Here is a 17,198-nt window from a genome sequence, read left to right on the forward strand (position 1 = left end):
TTCATTTTCTTGTGGAGAAAAAAAAAAAAAAAACCTGAGGGCACAGATCTTCAAAATAAGGCTGCTAATTTATATTGCGATTTAACGTTTTCCAACTCAATTGGCCAACAAGGAAGAGCAGTAACAGCAAATATTAGCTTGCTTACTGCAAATAACTATTCCAGACCTCTCCCTGCAAAGCAGAATAGCCTAAGAGATCAGCAGTCTATTTCTCATGTAAACATASAGAAAACCTGCATCAAACCTTCTCTGCCTTCTGTAATCACTTTTGCCAAAACTCAGCCACTAACCCGGAACTAGGAATTACAGTCAATATAGCAACAGGCCTCYAGATCATCATGCTCACCTCAGAAGGAAAAAAAAAAAAACCTCAAACTTGGAATGAGAGTTTCTATGTAATTTATGGCCATGTATACCCCAATCTGTATTGAGAGCACAGATCTCAGATGAGGTAAAAGAAAACTGCACTAAAAAGCCAAGTCCAAAACCCTGCACTGAAGAACCAAGGGAACTCCACAACACAACAACAGGCACACTGACAAAACAGAACAGCACAGCAATGGCCTAGAAAGGCATGAGTGCACCAGGCACTTAAAAAATATTACATAATATTCAACRTTTCCTTTTCACCATCTTCTTACAGACCAGTTGTGATTTGTATTGCTCTCATCTTGCCACTTCTTTCTTTCATTCCAATGCTCAAAAGCTGTGCTAAATTTCCCCAGGGCTCATCACTCAGTAAGCAAGCCTGTTCCAATGTACTTCAATGTGTGTCTGCTATAATAGCTGCTTCCACAAATAAACCACACCGAATTCTTAACAGATCTACAATTAAAGGAAAACAGAAGCATTTCTAAAACCAATGAAACATATTAAACATCTGACCACAGCTTCTACAGAAGTTCAGCAGCTACATCGTTTATCATGCAATCAACTGATCTGAGGGGGTTTGCAGCATTTATCATGTTTCTACAAAGAAGAAACATATTTAATCACCTATTTTTGCATGCTTTCCACAATATATCACAGGGATTAAAAATAACATAATACACACTAATATAACAGCACATTGCAAAAACATCCAAACTTTGGTGTAACTGTTCATAATAGACTTGGTCATATTTTTATATATATATATATAATTTATATTTTATACAAATATTTATATAGCCATACTCTAGGAATGGAAACATTCAGAGGCTACAGCTCAGCACAGAGCAGAATTGATGTATTGCATAAAATTTTAAGATCAACAAATTAACTTCTAATATGGGAACAACTCTTGAAAACTATAAACACTTGTCAAAATAAGATTCCTGAAAAAGCAGCATGAATCAAACTATTAAATGCCCTTGGTTTTCATCTTACAAAACAAAATAAAATAAAATTAAAGCCAAAAACATTTCTTACCTGAAAAAAAAAAAAAAAAAAAAAAAGAAAAGAAAAAACTAGTTTCTGAATCATCTTTGTCCTTCCCCAGTTATTGAAACAGTATTAGTGTTTTGAAAGTACTCCAGCTTGGGGGAAAGTACATGTTTCTAAAAATTATTTATCACAAATGGAATTAGAGTCTCTCCACCATAAAAAGACAACCAGCGTTCCTGTTAATCTTACAAACCACCTAAAGTCTTCCGCCTCAGAGCTGCCAATTCAAGTGAGACAAACAAGACATGCTCCTTCCAGCCCTCATGTGAAATGTTCTCACTGAGGTTCGGTGGCATTTTTAAACTACCAAAAAAAAAAAAAAATAAAATAAAGTGAAACTTATGCAGCACGAAATAAAAGAACAGAAGATGCCTAAAAAATTATAGACGAGGATGGAATTGGACTTACAGGTAGATAATGAGATTTTTATTTATTTTTTAAAGCTGGATAAAGATCTAGCTACTAAGCTCCTAAGTTCCCAAAAAGCTCCATGGCCTACTTTCTCTACTTGTTTTAAAGTCACACCAAAAGGCCCAGGCACCTGMCCAGATGAAACACATTTCCCCAGAGATCACACACAAGCAGCTTTCCCCCAGACACATCCCCATAGCACAGGCAATGACACAGAAATCACGACCAAAGGTGCCACAATTAAACTGGAACGTGTGCCGAGGAGCCCTGCCAAGCTAAAACCCCGTGCTGCGAGCAGACACCGCCCGTTAATCTCTTCATTGCCGCCTCTTCTCCAATCTAATTCACTTCTTCCCACCATTTATACTGTTTACATTTTCATGCCTCCCAAAACAGRTAATACAATTCAATTTTTACAGTCATTTTTACATTCCTATTCCCAGGGATGCAATCACTACCTTGAAAATATTGCCGACAATTTAAGCAGGGTAACTCTGGCAACAAAAAAGTCTGCATAGAGATTTTGTATGCTTATTTTTGGGGCCAGAATTGAGGTAGCACCACACCTTTCATAATTTTTATTTTGCATAACAGCTTTCTAAATTTAAAAGGTATACCACTTTTCTATAACTGACTTAGTTTCATTTTTGTTTCAAATTATGCCAACCCATTTCTTTTCAAAGAAACCCATACAGGGAATGGCATGTTTCTCACACAYTGGATTAAACACATTTGCCTTTTATTAATAATGGAAAAAAAAACCCTTAGCTTTTTAGCAATGCAACAGAAACRAGCATTTCAAACTACCCCCTTAACCCTCTGACTTATAAACAAGATCAAACAAAAAGTAAAAAGCCTGACACCAAGATTAGTCTTCTGTTAGCAATATGTCACAGAGAACTTCACATGTTATATAATGCACTACATGCTTTCCCTGGCTCAGATTCCTTCACCTGTTCTCCCCTGGCATTGCTAGCACCACCAGATGGATCCATTTTAGATTTAATTAATTTACCCCGTCTCCTAGGATTTCAAAGAAGTGAAGCACTGACAAGAACCCTGGCCCTTTCCTTTCTTGGATACAGAAAAAGAATCTAGACACAGAGAGAGATTTTCCTTTTAAGAACAGAATGCAACATTCACAAATAAATATCTCAGGAGAACACGTGCTGTTCAAAGAAGCTAAAAATAGTAAAACCAACAAGCATATGTTTAACTGGGAGCCTTCCTAGATCCTAACAGTAACATTATTCTTTAAATCCAGTGTGGATAAGGGAACTCAAAAACTGTGGGGTTTTTTTAATGGCAATGAAGCAAGCATATTCCAAGTGTTTGCATAGGAACTGAATGCCATACACTGCMCACTGAACTAGATGGAATCCCTCCTTCTTGTCATCAGTCTTCATTCCCTCCACCATGTAATTCTTCTCTTCACAGAAATTCCTCAATACACTATGGTTAAAATTTCATGCCATCTAAATTAAAGCTTTTTTTTTTTTTTTAATTATTCCTTTTATTGTCTGCTTATGTGAAAAATAAATCTTCACAGAAACTCAGAATGGCACTGCAACATGTAACCACCTGTAGCTCTTTAAAATAGCAATAGCTCTGAGGAACTCACRAACCACATTCCCTTCATAAATTTAGCAAATGGGGTGAGTGGATGCATGTTAATTAAATCATCAGCTTATATTAATTACTAGGCTGCTTTATATGGGCTGGGACAAATCAGTTCCTTGACAGTCCTCCTCTCCTGGCTTTCTCCTCATTATCTGCTTTTACATCTTAAGATGCAAGGGGCAGAGGATCTCCCCTTTGTCAAAGCTGGTAATAGGATCTGGCATAACTAAGCCAGCAAAACCATGTGGCCTCAGAACACTGCAACAGAAAAATAGTTCAGATGGATCCTCCCAATTGCCAAGTCAAATTTTGAGGGCACRCTGCTCCTTGGACAGGGTGGAACATTTCACAACAATATCCGAGAGCTCCAGCAATCAATTTTYCAACTTGCAGGAAATGCTACCACAAACATAAGCCTTTCAGTCCTGTAAAGAGAACTTACAGGATGCAGAAGCATTGACACACTGTACAGGAATTATTTTTACTCAAAATGCATCAATACAAAACACAAACCAGCTTGCATCACTTGTGATGACAATTCTCCAAGGTCTGTATCCAGAASAGATACACTGCATGTCTCCTGATATTAAAACATTTGCACAACATTTTAGCTCCAGATTTCACACAACTAAACAAGAATCTCAGGTTTTCACCTTCAGAAGTCTGGTGAGACACTTACAGAGCATTAACCCCAGACTACATAATCTAATCAAAAGCCTAAGGCCAGAGGAAACAAACAGAAACAAGCTATAAYTAAATTCTGAAGACAATAATGATTGGATTTTTTAAAATACCTTATACAAAAGTAGCATTTACTACAARATCAGCACTGAATTACACTATTTTTAAAATTTTAAATAATTAATTTTTAAAGGTTTGGGATTATTTAAGAAAATAATTAATTACAGAACATTCTGAGCTGGGTGGGACCCAAAAGGAACGAATCCAGCTCTTCAGTGAATGGCCCATACAGGGACTGAACSCACAACCCTGGTGTTAATGCTGTGCTCTGACCAACTGAGCCAATCTCAGTGCCTTAATGATCTAACTTCAACCTGATGGCCTTATAAATTATTAGAAAGCAGCCCAATTAACCCAAATCAGCTGACAATGTARAACCAGACATGCAGGATGCAGCATCAATATCATTACAGGAGTGAGGAACCCCCTACACCTGCACTGATTTTAATACCCTGCTACAGCCCTAAAACACAGAATTTGAGCTGCCATTTTCATCAGCTCTCAGCTCCCATTCTCATTTACCTCTAACCATCAGAGCCATCAAGTTGAAGTCATAGCAGTATATATTTTCTACAGGAGTTACACAATAGCCCACACTCACATACTACTTAAAATTCAAAGAGTATTTGGCAAGTCAATGGGAATTACACCCTTGTGCTCACTGCTGAAAACAATCCACACCTAGGACCAAAACTATTTGTCCCAAGGAAATGCAATTCAACCTGAGAAACAGTTAAAAAAAGCAGTCTGGACTTTAAATCATTCCTTTTTGCTCATAAACCTTTTTCACTGAGCTAGAAGAACACAAATACACCTGAGACCCAACCTCAAGAAGTCTGTTTACATTGCCAGAAGCTTTTCTAAAACTTTTACCTTTAATTTGAGCTATTGTTACCTTCCTCTCCACTTCTACTAAACACTTTGAAAATAAAACTCAAATGCTCAGCTATTGGAAAAACATCCTGAAAACAGCCTGGGCACCAAGCTCTATCACATCTTATCTCAGATCAGACCCAGCATCTGCTTTAAGCAACATGTCCCAAACCATTTTTTTTCCCCTTCAACCAAAACAAATGATAATTTTGTCCATGCAGATTTCATATGCTTGCTGAAGTTCTCAGAAGATCAACAAAATTTTAAAAAAAGGTAATTTTGGAATTGTTATACTGAAATGAATCAGTAGCTCTAACACACCCAACACCTGTGACATTTCAAAGCAGTAAGTAAAATCCACTGTCTCAGCCTTACCCTCACCTTTGCCAGCAGCCTGGTTCACCATCCCATCGCCAGCAGGCAGCCCGTCCCAGGAGCCCTCCAGGGCCAGCACATCCACAGCAGCAAGCCTATGAGGATAAGCTGAACCCTTAAGTCAGAATTAAGGCATAGCAAAAGAAAGAGCTCTCTGAAAAACCAACTGTGAGTAGCTGTACACTGTCTGCTAGCTAAAAAAATAAAATAAAATAAAGCCAGATACTTATCAGAAAGTTCATCCAGGCTTCCTCTCTTCTAAACATGGCTCATTTTACCGTCAGGAAGAGCAGGACACAAAAGAAGAGAGCACAGAACCTCCCCCAGCCCTGCACTCCAGCATTTATACCCTCCAGGCTAACTGAAGCCAGCTGCAGGCAATGCAGGCCCATGAGCAGTGATGCAGATCAGCTGTGCTGGAGCTCATCTTCCCACACAGATCCACCTGGAGGGAACCCACCCAACCACCTGACAGAGCCAGAGTTCACTTTCAAAAGTCATCCAGCTACATGTTCCAGTCAACAAAACCCTATCCCACCAGAGGACATCATGAAATCAATGTTTAGCATGGCAGTAATGAAACAACCTCTCTTTTTATACCTTTCATCGTTCAACTTTTACCCATTAAACAATTTCTGCTCAGTAAAAAAGGCTTTAAAAAACACAGACAGGTTTAGGATCTGGACCTGCTACCACCACCTGCCAGTCAACACAGCTGCAAGTCCCCTCACAGACTTAAAGTCTGGATCTATTAGCACTGCCAAACCAGCTCCTCAAGATAGTAAGCCACATCTTAGAGGACTAAATAAAAAAATACTGCTGCCCCCAAACATTTCAGTTGTTCTGATGGATTAAATTTGTGTTTAAAAAAGTTGCAAAGTGATGTAACTTAACTTCAACAGGCATTAGGTCAAATCAGGTATGGTTTCTATCACCTTCACTTCATACCAAGTCATGAAGCGGATGCAAACACTGCAAAACATGGCTTGGACACCTTCACAGARATAATCATTCAAACAGCTCTGCTCTAAAACTGGCATTCCCCTGCACTCCAGAGCACTCAGGAACAGCACAGCTCAGTGCTGGGTGACAGTCTGGAGCTCTGTTCTTGCCCACCTGATGCAAATCTGGAGTCCCTTCTGCAGCGCCCTTAAGCTGTTGCAGGCAGAAATCTTCAAAACTGRTTATTCTATTTCTTTGTCTATAAAAAGCAAACAGATGAGCCTATGGCATTCCATGTCTTTTTTGTTTAAAAAAGTAGGTAAACATTTCACCCTACAGTTTGAACTATTTTTTACTTCTACAAATTAGAACTACACATTCCCTCATTCAACCATTCTTTAATAGGACAGGAAAGTTTCTGTAATCAATTATAAAGATATATTTTACTTTTGTACGTAGTTGGCATAGGAACAAGACTGARATCTATTTGCATTACTAATCCTCAYTTTAAAGARCAYAAAACCCWAAGACAAAGAATCAGATGGACAGCCAATAAAGACAAAAGCTTGCATACAGGTTTATTAAAGCAACTATAGCCACAGAAATTATAACATTTTCAAAATGGGAGCATGAAAATAATATTTTTAATTTAATTTTTATTACAGTAATTTCTAAGAGCAATCAGCTCAAAATATGTATTTTTTTACTACTGGGTATGTACCAACCTCTCAGCTAAAAGAAAATTAAAATGAAGGCTATTAGATGTTAATGCAAGAGACACTACTGCTTTGCAGAGCTTTAAATTTAAAAYAGTGTGTAACTTTACAAACACTTGACTACCTTCCCCTGTGTTTATATATACAGAGAAGCCAGGGGATTAAGTAAACCCAACTCAAACACAGAATATGATGCATAAAGTCAACATTAAAGAAAGAAAAGATAAATGGATTTTGGCTGTTATGTTCACAAACACTAAATAAAGAAAAAAATTTTCAAAAATACCTCTTTCTGAAATGAACCAAAACTCACTGAAATAAATTCAGATTAAGATCTTATTAAGATCTTATTAAGATCTTAAATATAAATTTTGATGTCTAAACAGCTCTTCTGTGCAAGTGATCCAAGTTCCACATTTTAAACAACCTAAACAACTGCTGTGTGAATTTTCTTTAAAAGTTCTGCATAACTTAATAACAAAGATAATGCTAYGAACTGGGAATAAGAAAAAGCAAATGCTTTTTTCTTTCAATTCCAGAATAACACAAAATCATTCAGTTGCAACACGAAGATACCACAGTCTTCCTATTGTACCTATCATTTAAATTAACATTAAAACTTTATCACTTACATCATACAGGCAAAGCTCCACACGTTGGACAGCATTTTCCACTTCTAATAAATCAAAATTTTATTATATCATAGGGACACATTCCAGCTAAGAAACTGAAATTATTTTTGCAAATATCAAAACCGTGAAGCTTTTAGTGTTCTCTTCCTTCAGGTACAAGAGATCTGTAACACGAATTCAGCTGTCTTGACTCACAAAAAGACACCACCAGAAGTTACACAGCATCAAAGGAGGAAAACCAGCATTTAGGTAAATTTTTTTATGGCCTTAAACCAGAAACCAGACCCATAAAGGGTGAAAGAAGCTTCACAGCTGAGAGTCTTAAGTGATATGAAAATAAAGCCAGTAGTCCCCTGTTTCTGATCCTGAAGGAATCAGAAGCTTTCATGTGTAAGTGCATTGCATATTTATCATATAAGAAAACTAACACTAAATGCTGGGAAAACTTCCATATAAAAAAAACAATTTATCAGAAGTGTATAATCAAAGCATTAAAAAAAATCCCTCAAGGGGAAAAATTTTTGCACCACATATAGACAGATTCTGCAGTATCTTCTCCTCACTAAGCTGTTCTTGTGACTGAAAGGAAAAGGAATAAGGAGATTTTTTTTTCCTTCAGTCCTCAAAACCCAAGTAGAGWTTGTCAGCTTCTTTATGAAACAATATTTTTAGTATGATAACTCAGAAAATCTAAGAAGATCACAAACCTTCTGCTTTCAGCAAAGTCACTTTCTAATAGGTAATGTCAAATCACTCGTAGCCAAAGGATTCACCATATCTGAAGCACCTGAATGCTCTAAACCAACTATGACCATTTTAGGTCACAGAAGCCAGAAACCCATTCCAAATAATATCTGTCCAGCAGAATATCTCTGCATAATCACAACTGAGTTTAACAGAGTTTACACCAGAAAAACTTACAAGATGCTTAAACAGAGAACCATTCTAATACATTTCTCTTTATTTTTGCAGTATTAAAGTCACCATTTTCAAACAGGTTTTTTTTTAGACATATCTGTAACAATGTTTTCCCTACACTTAAAATAGAAAATTAATCCAACACCGGTAGTGCTAAAGTTAATCTCATTAYTAATAATAATAATAGTAATAGCATATTAAAAGTGAGTCACCTTTTCAGTTAAGAAAAAAAAAAAAGAAGAGCTAAGCCATTACATAAAAACGTTAAAGATACTGCAAAAAATGAACGAAATATAACCAAGCATGCCAAAATATTTAGTCATCATTTACCTGGACAAAGGGGAAACAAAACTGCATTATAAATGGATTATATAAAGAGCAATAAAAAAGCAACACGCTAGACCTGTATTTAACAGTCACAGTGACAAGCTATTGAGCTGCTGCATGATGCTACCGTCACTGATGAGGTTAAAATACTTCCACCCAGTTTTGTGTCCTAGTGATGATGAATTTGGGGAYTTTCCCCACTCTATGTTAGCAGTTCTTAACCTAGTGAAGTTAACTAAACACCTATCATAGTGAAGTACAGGACATGCAAAAAGATTTTCAGGACCCAGGGCTGCAGCTGCACATGAGTCTGTCCTGCAGGTGATCCATGGGGCAAGGGACTTCTGCCAGTTCCACTAAGTGCAGTTCTAAAAAAAGAGCCAATATTTACCATTGCACATCAGTCTACAGGAGAGATGCCCTTACAGGATATTATCAGCCATTCAAGCACTCAGGTTTTGATTTCCAAGGAAGACCGGCTGAAGGTAGAATTCTTGACCGTAATGGAAACATGCCGAGTGTAACTTTTAAATATTATGTTTCTAATGTTGAAATCTCAGACATAATGGCCACAAACCAAGTAAATACAACTTGCTACAATAAAAGAAAAAAGCTTTTAAAAGCTTAAAATGTTAATATTAGGATTTTTTTTTTTAAATCTGATTCATCTAGGGCACTGTGAAGATCCAGGCCTGAGTCCAAAGCCATTGAAATTATTAGGATTGCTTCCCTCTATTTCAACAGACCTTGGATAACTCTTGTTTCTGTAGCTCTTGTACAAATACATGCAATGCATCATCTCAAAGCAAACGAAACTCAACACATTTCAGTGGCAGTACATTCATTTAAACAGAACCATGTATACTATATATGGAAATGAAGTGTTCCTCTCTAAGATGCAAACCCGATGTATTCTCAGGCTATAAATACCACCAGGATTCAAAATGGGCGCTTCCTGACCAAAATGCCTCTGACAGGCAGGGGAGATGGRTATCACCCTTTCTCATTTATCCCTGCTCTGCTGCTTCTCCASCCTCCACTGTCACCCAAGGTGACCCGTGTGACCCGGACAAAGTGACCGCTCTGACAAACCACGAGTTCTAATTTGGAACTGGTGTATTTAGCCCTGTGTAATTTCACATAAATGCCAGTCTACTCCTGTGACCTAAGGGAGTTTTGCACTCCCTTCCCAGTCAGGCATTGTATCCCTGCAAGGAGCTGGACTCAGTGATCCTTAGGGCTCCCTTCCAGCTCAAGATATTCTATCATTGTAAGCCTTCAGCCATGCAGCAGCATATAAACCCATCAAAAAACACAGCTTTTTACGAGAGCTTTTTAAAGTGTAATTCCTTTCCTTTCGCCACTAAAATCATGTGGGGGAGAAAAATATTTTTTAACCATTAACACCCACACAGAATGTTTCAGCAGTCTTTCCCTTAGAAAACCTCCACAAGCTGTATTCACTGTGCCCTCCTCAGACTTCTGATAATTCAGTAACTTTCATACATGTAAAATACACAGTTTTATGCAATGTGACTAGGTGTGTTTAGCACAACCTAAGGGGTACCCTGTCCCCTAATTTCATCTAGTGGTATTTCTATGTTTAAACCTCCCCAGTGACTGCTGCCCTCCCAGCCTCACCCTACAGGGTGCCTTGCTGCTGCTGAACTACAGCCTGATCCTGCTGAGGAATTATCACCAGCCAGCCCTGAAACTCACATAAACTTCTGTCACTCTGCATTGGATTCCACAGAAYAGCAGAGCCAATCTCAGAAGGAACACTGCCTGCCACTCTGTTGCGCCTGCTGACGAGAGATTACTGCTTCTTTTTAGGATTTGTCCCAGCAAGGACACTCAATGACTAAGATTCACAATCCACTTTCTTGCAATGACACAGGACATACAAATACCRTCATTGCTGGTTTTAATTATAATCATTAGATCCTGTCCCTGCAGAGATTATACTTAGGGCTAGCGCACTCTAAATGTTCTGTGTTTCTGTCTCTGGGGCTGTAAACTGCCCKCATTCCGCATTCAGAAATCCCAACGCATCAAAAGTGAGTGCATGGATCAGTATTACTTAAAAGCTTTCTCTTTGCTATTATAAGCATTTCCTCCATTGAGCTAAACTGGAAAAAATGGWGAAGTCTAATGGTTTTCAACCAGCACTTACAGACTGGCAAACGTGAGGTTTTCAAGTTCTTTCTGAATGCGGATGTTCTCCTAAAATGCATGTGTTGCACAGCCTTGAAAGTAAGTATGACACTGTATCAAAATAACATTTTGGTTGAGAATGTTTCGTTTACAGCTTAAATCCTTGTCTATACATTTTCTTTTCTGCATGCATAATCTATTTTAGCATGTGTTTGTAAAACGTGAAATCCACTATAAGCTCCAGAGAGCCAGCAGTATCTTCCTTTTCAGAGCGTGGAAACAGCAGCACACACCTCTCCACACCATCTACAAAGGGCTGCAAGTACCTTTTCTTTCCGACCTTGGCCTCTCCACCACGGCCACCTCTCCACTGGCATCCTGGTGAGGCTCTCGTGGAGCCACCTGACAGCCATGGGACAGGAGCATTGAGCCAGGGCATGTGACTGAGAGCAAATGTGCTCCAGCTCCTGCTAATCCCTTCAGCCTTCCAGTTGTTCATCACACGCCGCTGCTCACAACATCCTCAACAGAGTCAAGGTGACATCCCCACGTGCAGGTTCAGGTGAAGGGATCTCCTCCATTGGGTGTCCACATGTGTTTTCCAATGTTTGTGAATGTGCCCAAAAGTCCACTCAAACTTTTCTCAAACGTGCACTCAAGCTTTTCTCAACGGATCATGCCTCAAATTTGTTTCTTTATTTGGAGAGGGCGTTTATGCAGGTATGGCTCAGAAACCAACAAACCTCACCTACACAAGTGCCAGCTTGGAATGAACACTGTTTCTTTTATGGATTACTTAAATTTTTCCATGTACAGATTTTCTCAGGCTTTAGAGTTCTGGGTTGAAATTGTTAACTTCTCAAAGAAGACTTCTGCAAATACTGTATTCCAGTAAAACCAGATTTTTTTTCAATTCAAAACAAATGGGAACGTTGCTTGGCTCCTACTGACCAAATCTAGTACTGTGTAACTTACTACATTTCAAAAATACGTACACCAAGGTCAAAGAAGACTACTAGGACTTGTAATTTCAGGCTAGCAACTGCTACCTATAATCATAATTTCATTTTTTACGTATACAAGTCCTGGGTTGTGGGGAGGAAAAGCTTTTCAAAACACTGCAAGCATCACAGTAAGGACATATTGTACCTGCTAGAAGCTGATGGTATAAGGTCCTTTAAGAGCCTTCACTGATGTGGAGCAGCAATAAGGGGTCTGGTACCATATTCCTCAAAAGGATACAAATTCCACTTGATTATGCACTGGCCAGCTCCAGGACCTGACTGTGCCCCAAACCTGTGCTCTTTTCAACATGAAGAAGGAGCAGTGGAATTTGTTCAAAGCCAAAATATRGTATCAGATAATGTCAGCAGAAAATGCCCTCCAGGAGCATAGAAAATGCAGAGGCAGATCCATAAAATCAAAAGAACTATAGATTGTATAACATGCATTTAGCCCCTAGGAGTACATCACCATGCATATTTATTTCATTTTTTTACCACAAACAAGAGCAACTAATGGTGTCAGAGTCCAGCCCAATGAAGTTTAATCTCACATTCTACTTTTCATACACAAATGCAAACGAGTTGGTCAAGGCACAAAGGAAAAGCAATCACAAGACAAGTTCTTTAGCAGCATCTAAGCACTACCAAAAATGTAAACACTGAGAAGAAAACCAGACTTTTTCAAAGTTGGTTGAAAACAGACTGTAGCTAATTTTGAAAAATTGCATCAAAAATTATATACCATATTAAATAAAGGAATACAAGGGCTCCAGTAGTAATGACTGTCACATAATATGAAACTGACAATAGGTAAAGCTTGACTTTTTTGACACTTTTTTTAAATGGCAACTCACAAAGCAAATGTGAAGCACGAAAATCCTAAAACTTCAACAATCATTTTACTACATGTTTAAGAGTAATGTTCTATTTATATGTAATTACATAAATTAGATATGGAATTTTAAGGGAGAGTGTTGATTCGGTTGGCAGTTTTCATATCCTTGACATACAGTATCTTGACTTTATTATCTCCAAGGGAAACAAAAAATTTAATGAAATTTCATACCACGAAGTGTTAAACTGTTTATACTATGGTTTTAAAATCCAACTTTAAACTGAATAAGTTGAAGAGCGGGAAACCCCCCAAAAAAACAACATTCTAAATCCTTCTATGCTGCCCTTAAAAAGTTTTACATCCCAAAGTCAAGTTAACAGTCATTGACAAATCCACGAAATACAATGTCACACTTAGAATACAGCAGGGAGGAAAAAAATTAAACTTTTTACAGTTCTTTGCAGTAACATACACAGTCATGASTGTCAGCATAGTAACTGAATAATTCACATATAGATGTGAATTATTCAGTAAGAGACCATGAAAGTAGACTTGAGAAAGATTTCTTTTAGCTCTCTTGCTGGGACAACGTTTTATACAGACAGTGAGACAATGCTGGATAACCCAGCTCCCCTGCAACCTGTGGAGCAGCACAAGAGGCAGCACAGGAAAGGAAAGCTCCTAATATGCAGAAAACTTCTTCAATCCTGCAGTAGGAGGAGCCACTTCTTCTAAATTTGCTTTGGTAGCAGGTCCAATGCAGTCAACACAGCACATACATGCATTCACATTTCTCACCAGCTGCCTCGGCAGCTTTTCCAGGCTCACCGAGCAACAAAGGATGTGCTTGGTAACAGCAAAGTTTAAGACACTTCCAGTTGTTACTTCAGTCAGCCTTCATGTTCTAAACTCTAGAAAAGTGCTTTGCAATAACTAGTTATAACTACTATCCTTCCATACACAGAATTCCCTCCAATTCCCCATTTTATCATATAAGGRATGCAGGATCAGCCCTTGAAAGTTCTTCCTCACCAGAGTGTCGAAAAGCCTTACAAGTGGAACAAATAGGATCTAAAAGGAGACACATATCTCCCCCTACCTGCAGAGTCCTTTATCCTCCGCCCCCAGGGAATGACATTCATGGAACCACTTCAGTCTAAAAGATGAAATAAACTCAAATCTTGCAACCTGCCATAGCCATAGTATGTCAAACTATTTGGACTGGAAATGTTTGAAGCCCTCGATGAAGCCTGGTACTAAACTGACACATTTAGCACAAGAGGTTTTAAAGACAATTTGCACACACCTTTCTACACTGGTTAAGATATGACTGATCTGCTCTAACTGTCCCAATAATGGACTATCTGACCAACAGTACCCACCAAGAAAMCATGCATAACAAGTCTGTGTACAAGTCTCTTCCTTTTTATTCTTTCAAGGTAAGAAGTAGGAGGTAACAACCTGCAGATGTTTCTTTTTTGTCAAGATCCCTGACAGCCCTTGCAGATTTGTCTCATTATGTGGAGAGGGAAATGCTAAATACACAACAAAGCCAAAGGTTAAGTCTTCACTACTCACCCTTCCTTGAAAATTGCCTTTTACTGCTGTAGGAAATACTATCTTATTACCACAAATTCATTAGAGCTGTGTCATCATATCTGGCTAACACCTCTCTAAGAAAGTTCAGGGTTGGTTTTGAATAAAAAGAAAAAAAATACCTATAGAAAAGTAGTGCTGCCGAATAGGATTCCTGATGCTTAAGGCTGACTGAAAAGCTTTTATTCCTTAACTTCAGCAATCACTCTTTCCACAGATAGGCCAAGTTCACTGTAACAGTTTTAACTTCCAACCGCAATGTGGAGGTTCCTTTAGGCACCCCAAACTACACACCAAACAAGTTACCGTAACTTTTCATGCTCCAACTTTGTTTCTGGTTTCCCCTACATGCTGGGCCCTTCATACAGCTGGTCTATGTGCTGTATATTTAGGGGGGAGGGGACAGGAGAAAGGGAAGACAGCTCACTGTACGTCAAAGCAAACCAGCAACCTAGCAACCATATATTAAAAGGTGTGTGTGTTTTTGTGGGTGTCTGTGTGCCAGGAATAACTGAAGCAGATATTATTCCATTTGTAATTCAAAAAACGTGAAAAGGGAAGGGGAGAAACTCCAGTTGCCGGTCTATTTTGGGGTCTGTCAAAATCCACTTTCACAATACAGAGTCGTAATGCTTTCTATCTCATTTTTCGTAATCAAAAATGAAAGTCTGCACTTCAGCAAGTTCTTCGCTTTGGTTTGAAAACAGATCCTTTAAAGCAGAAGCTGAACTTACTGCTCATACTGTGCTTTCCTCCAGCTGGTAATAAGCAAAAATCGAAGGGGCAGAGAGGCTGCCTCAAAGACTTCACAGTCAGGTTAAGCGAACACACCGTGTTACTTACKAATGTACAGAATACTCATGGACAGCTACATTGAATTTAACAAACAGAAACGTCAAGGATTCTCAGGGAGTGGAACTAGCTTTAGCAAGATTCACTTGAGTGAGAAATTTACCCTGTCAATTTTGCCGAAGTTTCTCATTCCACGAGACTAGTGCGAGTTTAGATCAGCACATGCAAGCTCCCACCCCATCCTATGCGGTCCCAAGGGCGCCTATAAACTTCTGATCTGCACCGTCCCACTACACCAGCATGTGCCTCCCCACAGGGTGAGCGTCGGGCACCAGGTGTAACTCTAATGCCACCAGATGAAAAGGAATGAGTCCCTGCGTGGGGTGGAACAGAGTGGGGAAACGGGGGACACGCCTCGGGACTGCAGCCAGCACTCAGCCCTCCAGCTCCACTGCCCACGCTGCAGCTCCCCACAGCCCGCGGCAGCGCTGAGCCGACAGCAGCCCTGAGCCGACAGCAGCCAGCACATGCCACCAACGAGAGCCACACGGCGACCGCCCCACCGCCACCTCGCCCAGGTGTCCTGGTCTCCGAGCTGGGCTCCACTCGCACTCCTCCCCACCGCCACCGCACCAAACCATCACCGGCAGCAGCAGGGAAGGGAAGGCAYGGCAAGGGGGAGTTACCTTGTTTTTGACCCCGCAGTGGCAGCAGACAGTCCACAGGTACTTGAGGGTCCTCCACAGCAGGATGATAAACAGTCCCCCAAAGAAAGTAACCATGGATGAGGCGAGGAAAGCCCACCACATGCGCTGTCCGCGGCTATCGCAGGGCACCTCCATGGTCACCGGGATGATGAGCGCATCCATCTTGGGCACATTGACGGGGGAGGAGGACGAGTCTGTGTTGAGATTGTTGGCGTTGATATTGTTACTCATTCTAATGCCGCTGCCGCCCGGGTAGGAGCCGCCGCCGCTGCCATTTGCCATAGCTAACAGCGAGCCGGGCGCGCAGGGGCTTCCGAGAGCTCCTCCCGCCGCCAGCGCCCCCCAAAAAGCCCATCACCAGCCATATTGCTGCCGCTGCCGCCGCCGCTGCTCAGCGGGGAACGAATAAGGAGAGTAATAAAAATAAAAAGCCCCCAGTCAAAACAAACAAAAAACCAAACCAACCAAAAAAAAAAAAAAAAAAAAAAAAAAAAAACAACGAAGCAGGTGAAGAAAGGCGACCGCACAATTCCCGGGTCCCTCTCGGGAGCCGACAGGCCGGTGAATTCCGAGCGTCCTCTTTGTACGGCGAAGAAAATATTTAAAAAATTAAAAATAATAATAAAAATATAGTCTCCTCCTCAGATTCCCACCCCTTCCTTCTCCCGCATACACAGCCCCTACCCCGCCCACCCCAAAAAAATCATCCACCACCACCACAAACTGATGCCTCTGAGCGTCTCTCCAAGATACCCAGCGCTGCGACCCCGCTGGCCTCAGCGGGGATCCCTCACTCAGCTTCGGCCGCGGATCCTCCCGGAGGTGGTCTGTTATTATTGTTATTAGTCTTTAACTTGTTATTAGCGATACCGAGTCCCCCCCGCGCACCCTCCTCCTCCTCCTCTTCCAAGTCCAGCCCCTTCCTCTCCTCTTCCCCCCTCGGTGCCGGCAGCAGCCTCCTGTGGCTCCTAATTCATCCTCCGCTGGCCCATCTGTGCGTGCGCTGCCGCTGCCGCCGCCTCCTCGCCCATCCTTCGGGAGCTCCCTCCAGGGCCCGGCTGTCGCTCAGGCTGTTGCTCCCACACGCGCAGCGGCGCCGCCGGCTCCCGCCCCTCCCTCTGTGCCGCCGG

At 40.5% G+C, this 17,198-nt stretch overlaps 1 protein-coding gene across 19 annotated transcripts in view; it reads right to left on the minus strand.

The window, feature by feature from the left end:
- Positions 1 to 16,545, minus strand: part of KCNMA1 (potassium calcium-activated channel subfamily M alpha 1) — a 380,586-nt gene extending 364,041 nt beyond the window's left edge. For all 19 annotated transcript variants that reach the window (XM_057365171.1, XM_057365170.1, XM_057365167.1 and 16 more), the window contains exon 1: positions 16,048 to 16,545. In XM_057365171.1, the coding sequence (XP_057221154.1) occupies positions 16,048 to 16,350 (303 nt within the window). In that variant the 5' untranslated portion in view covers positions 16,351 to 16,545. The remainder of the gene's footprint in view (positions 1 to 16,047) is intronic.
- Between the last annotated feature and the right edge of the window lie 653 nt (positions 16,546 to 17,198).

The sequence above is a fragment of the Malurus melanocephalus genome, unplaced genomic scaffold (assembly GCF_030028575.1).
Source record: "Malurus melanocephalus ecotype Western Australia unplaced genomic scaffold, MMel_1.1 scaffold_49, whole genome shotgun sequence".
In the NCBI taxonomy this organism is placed as follows: domain Eukaryota; kingdom Metazoa; phylum Chordata; class Aves; order Passeriformes; family Maluridae; genus Malurus; species Malurus melanocephalus.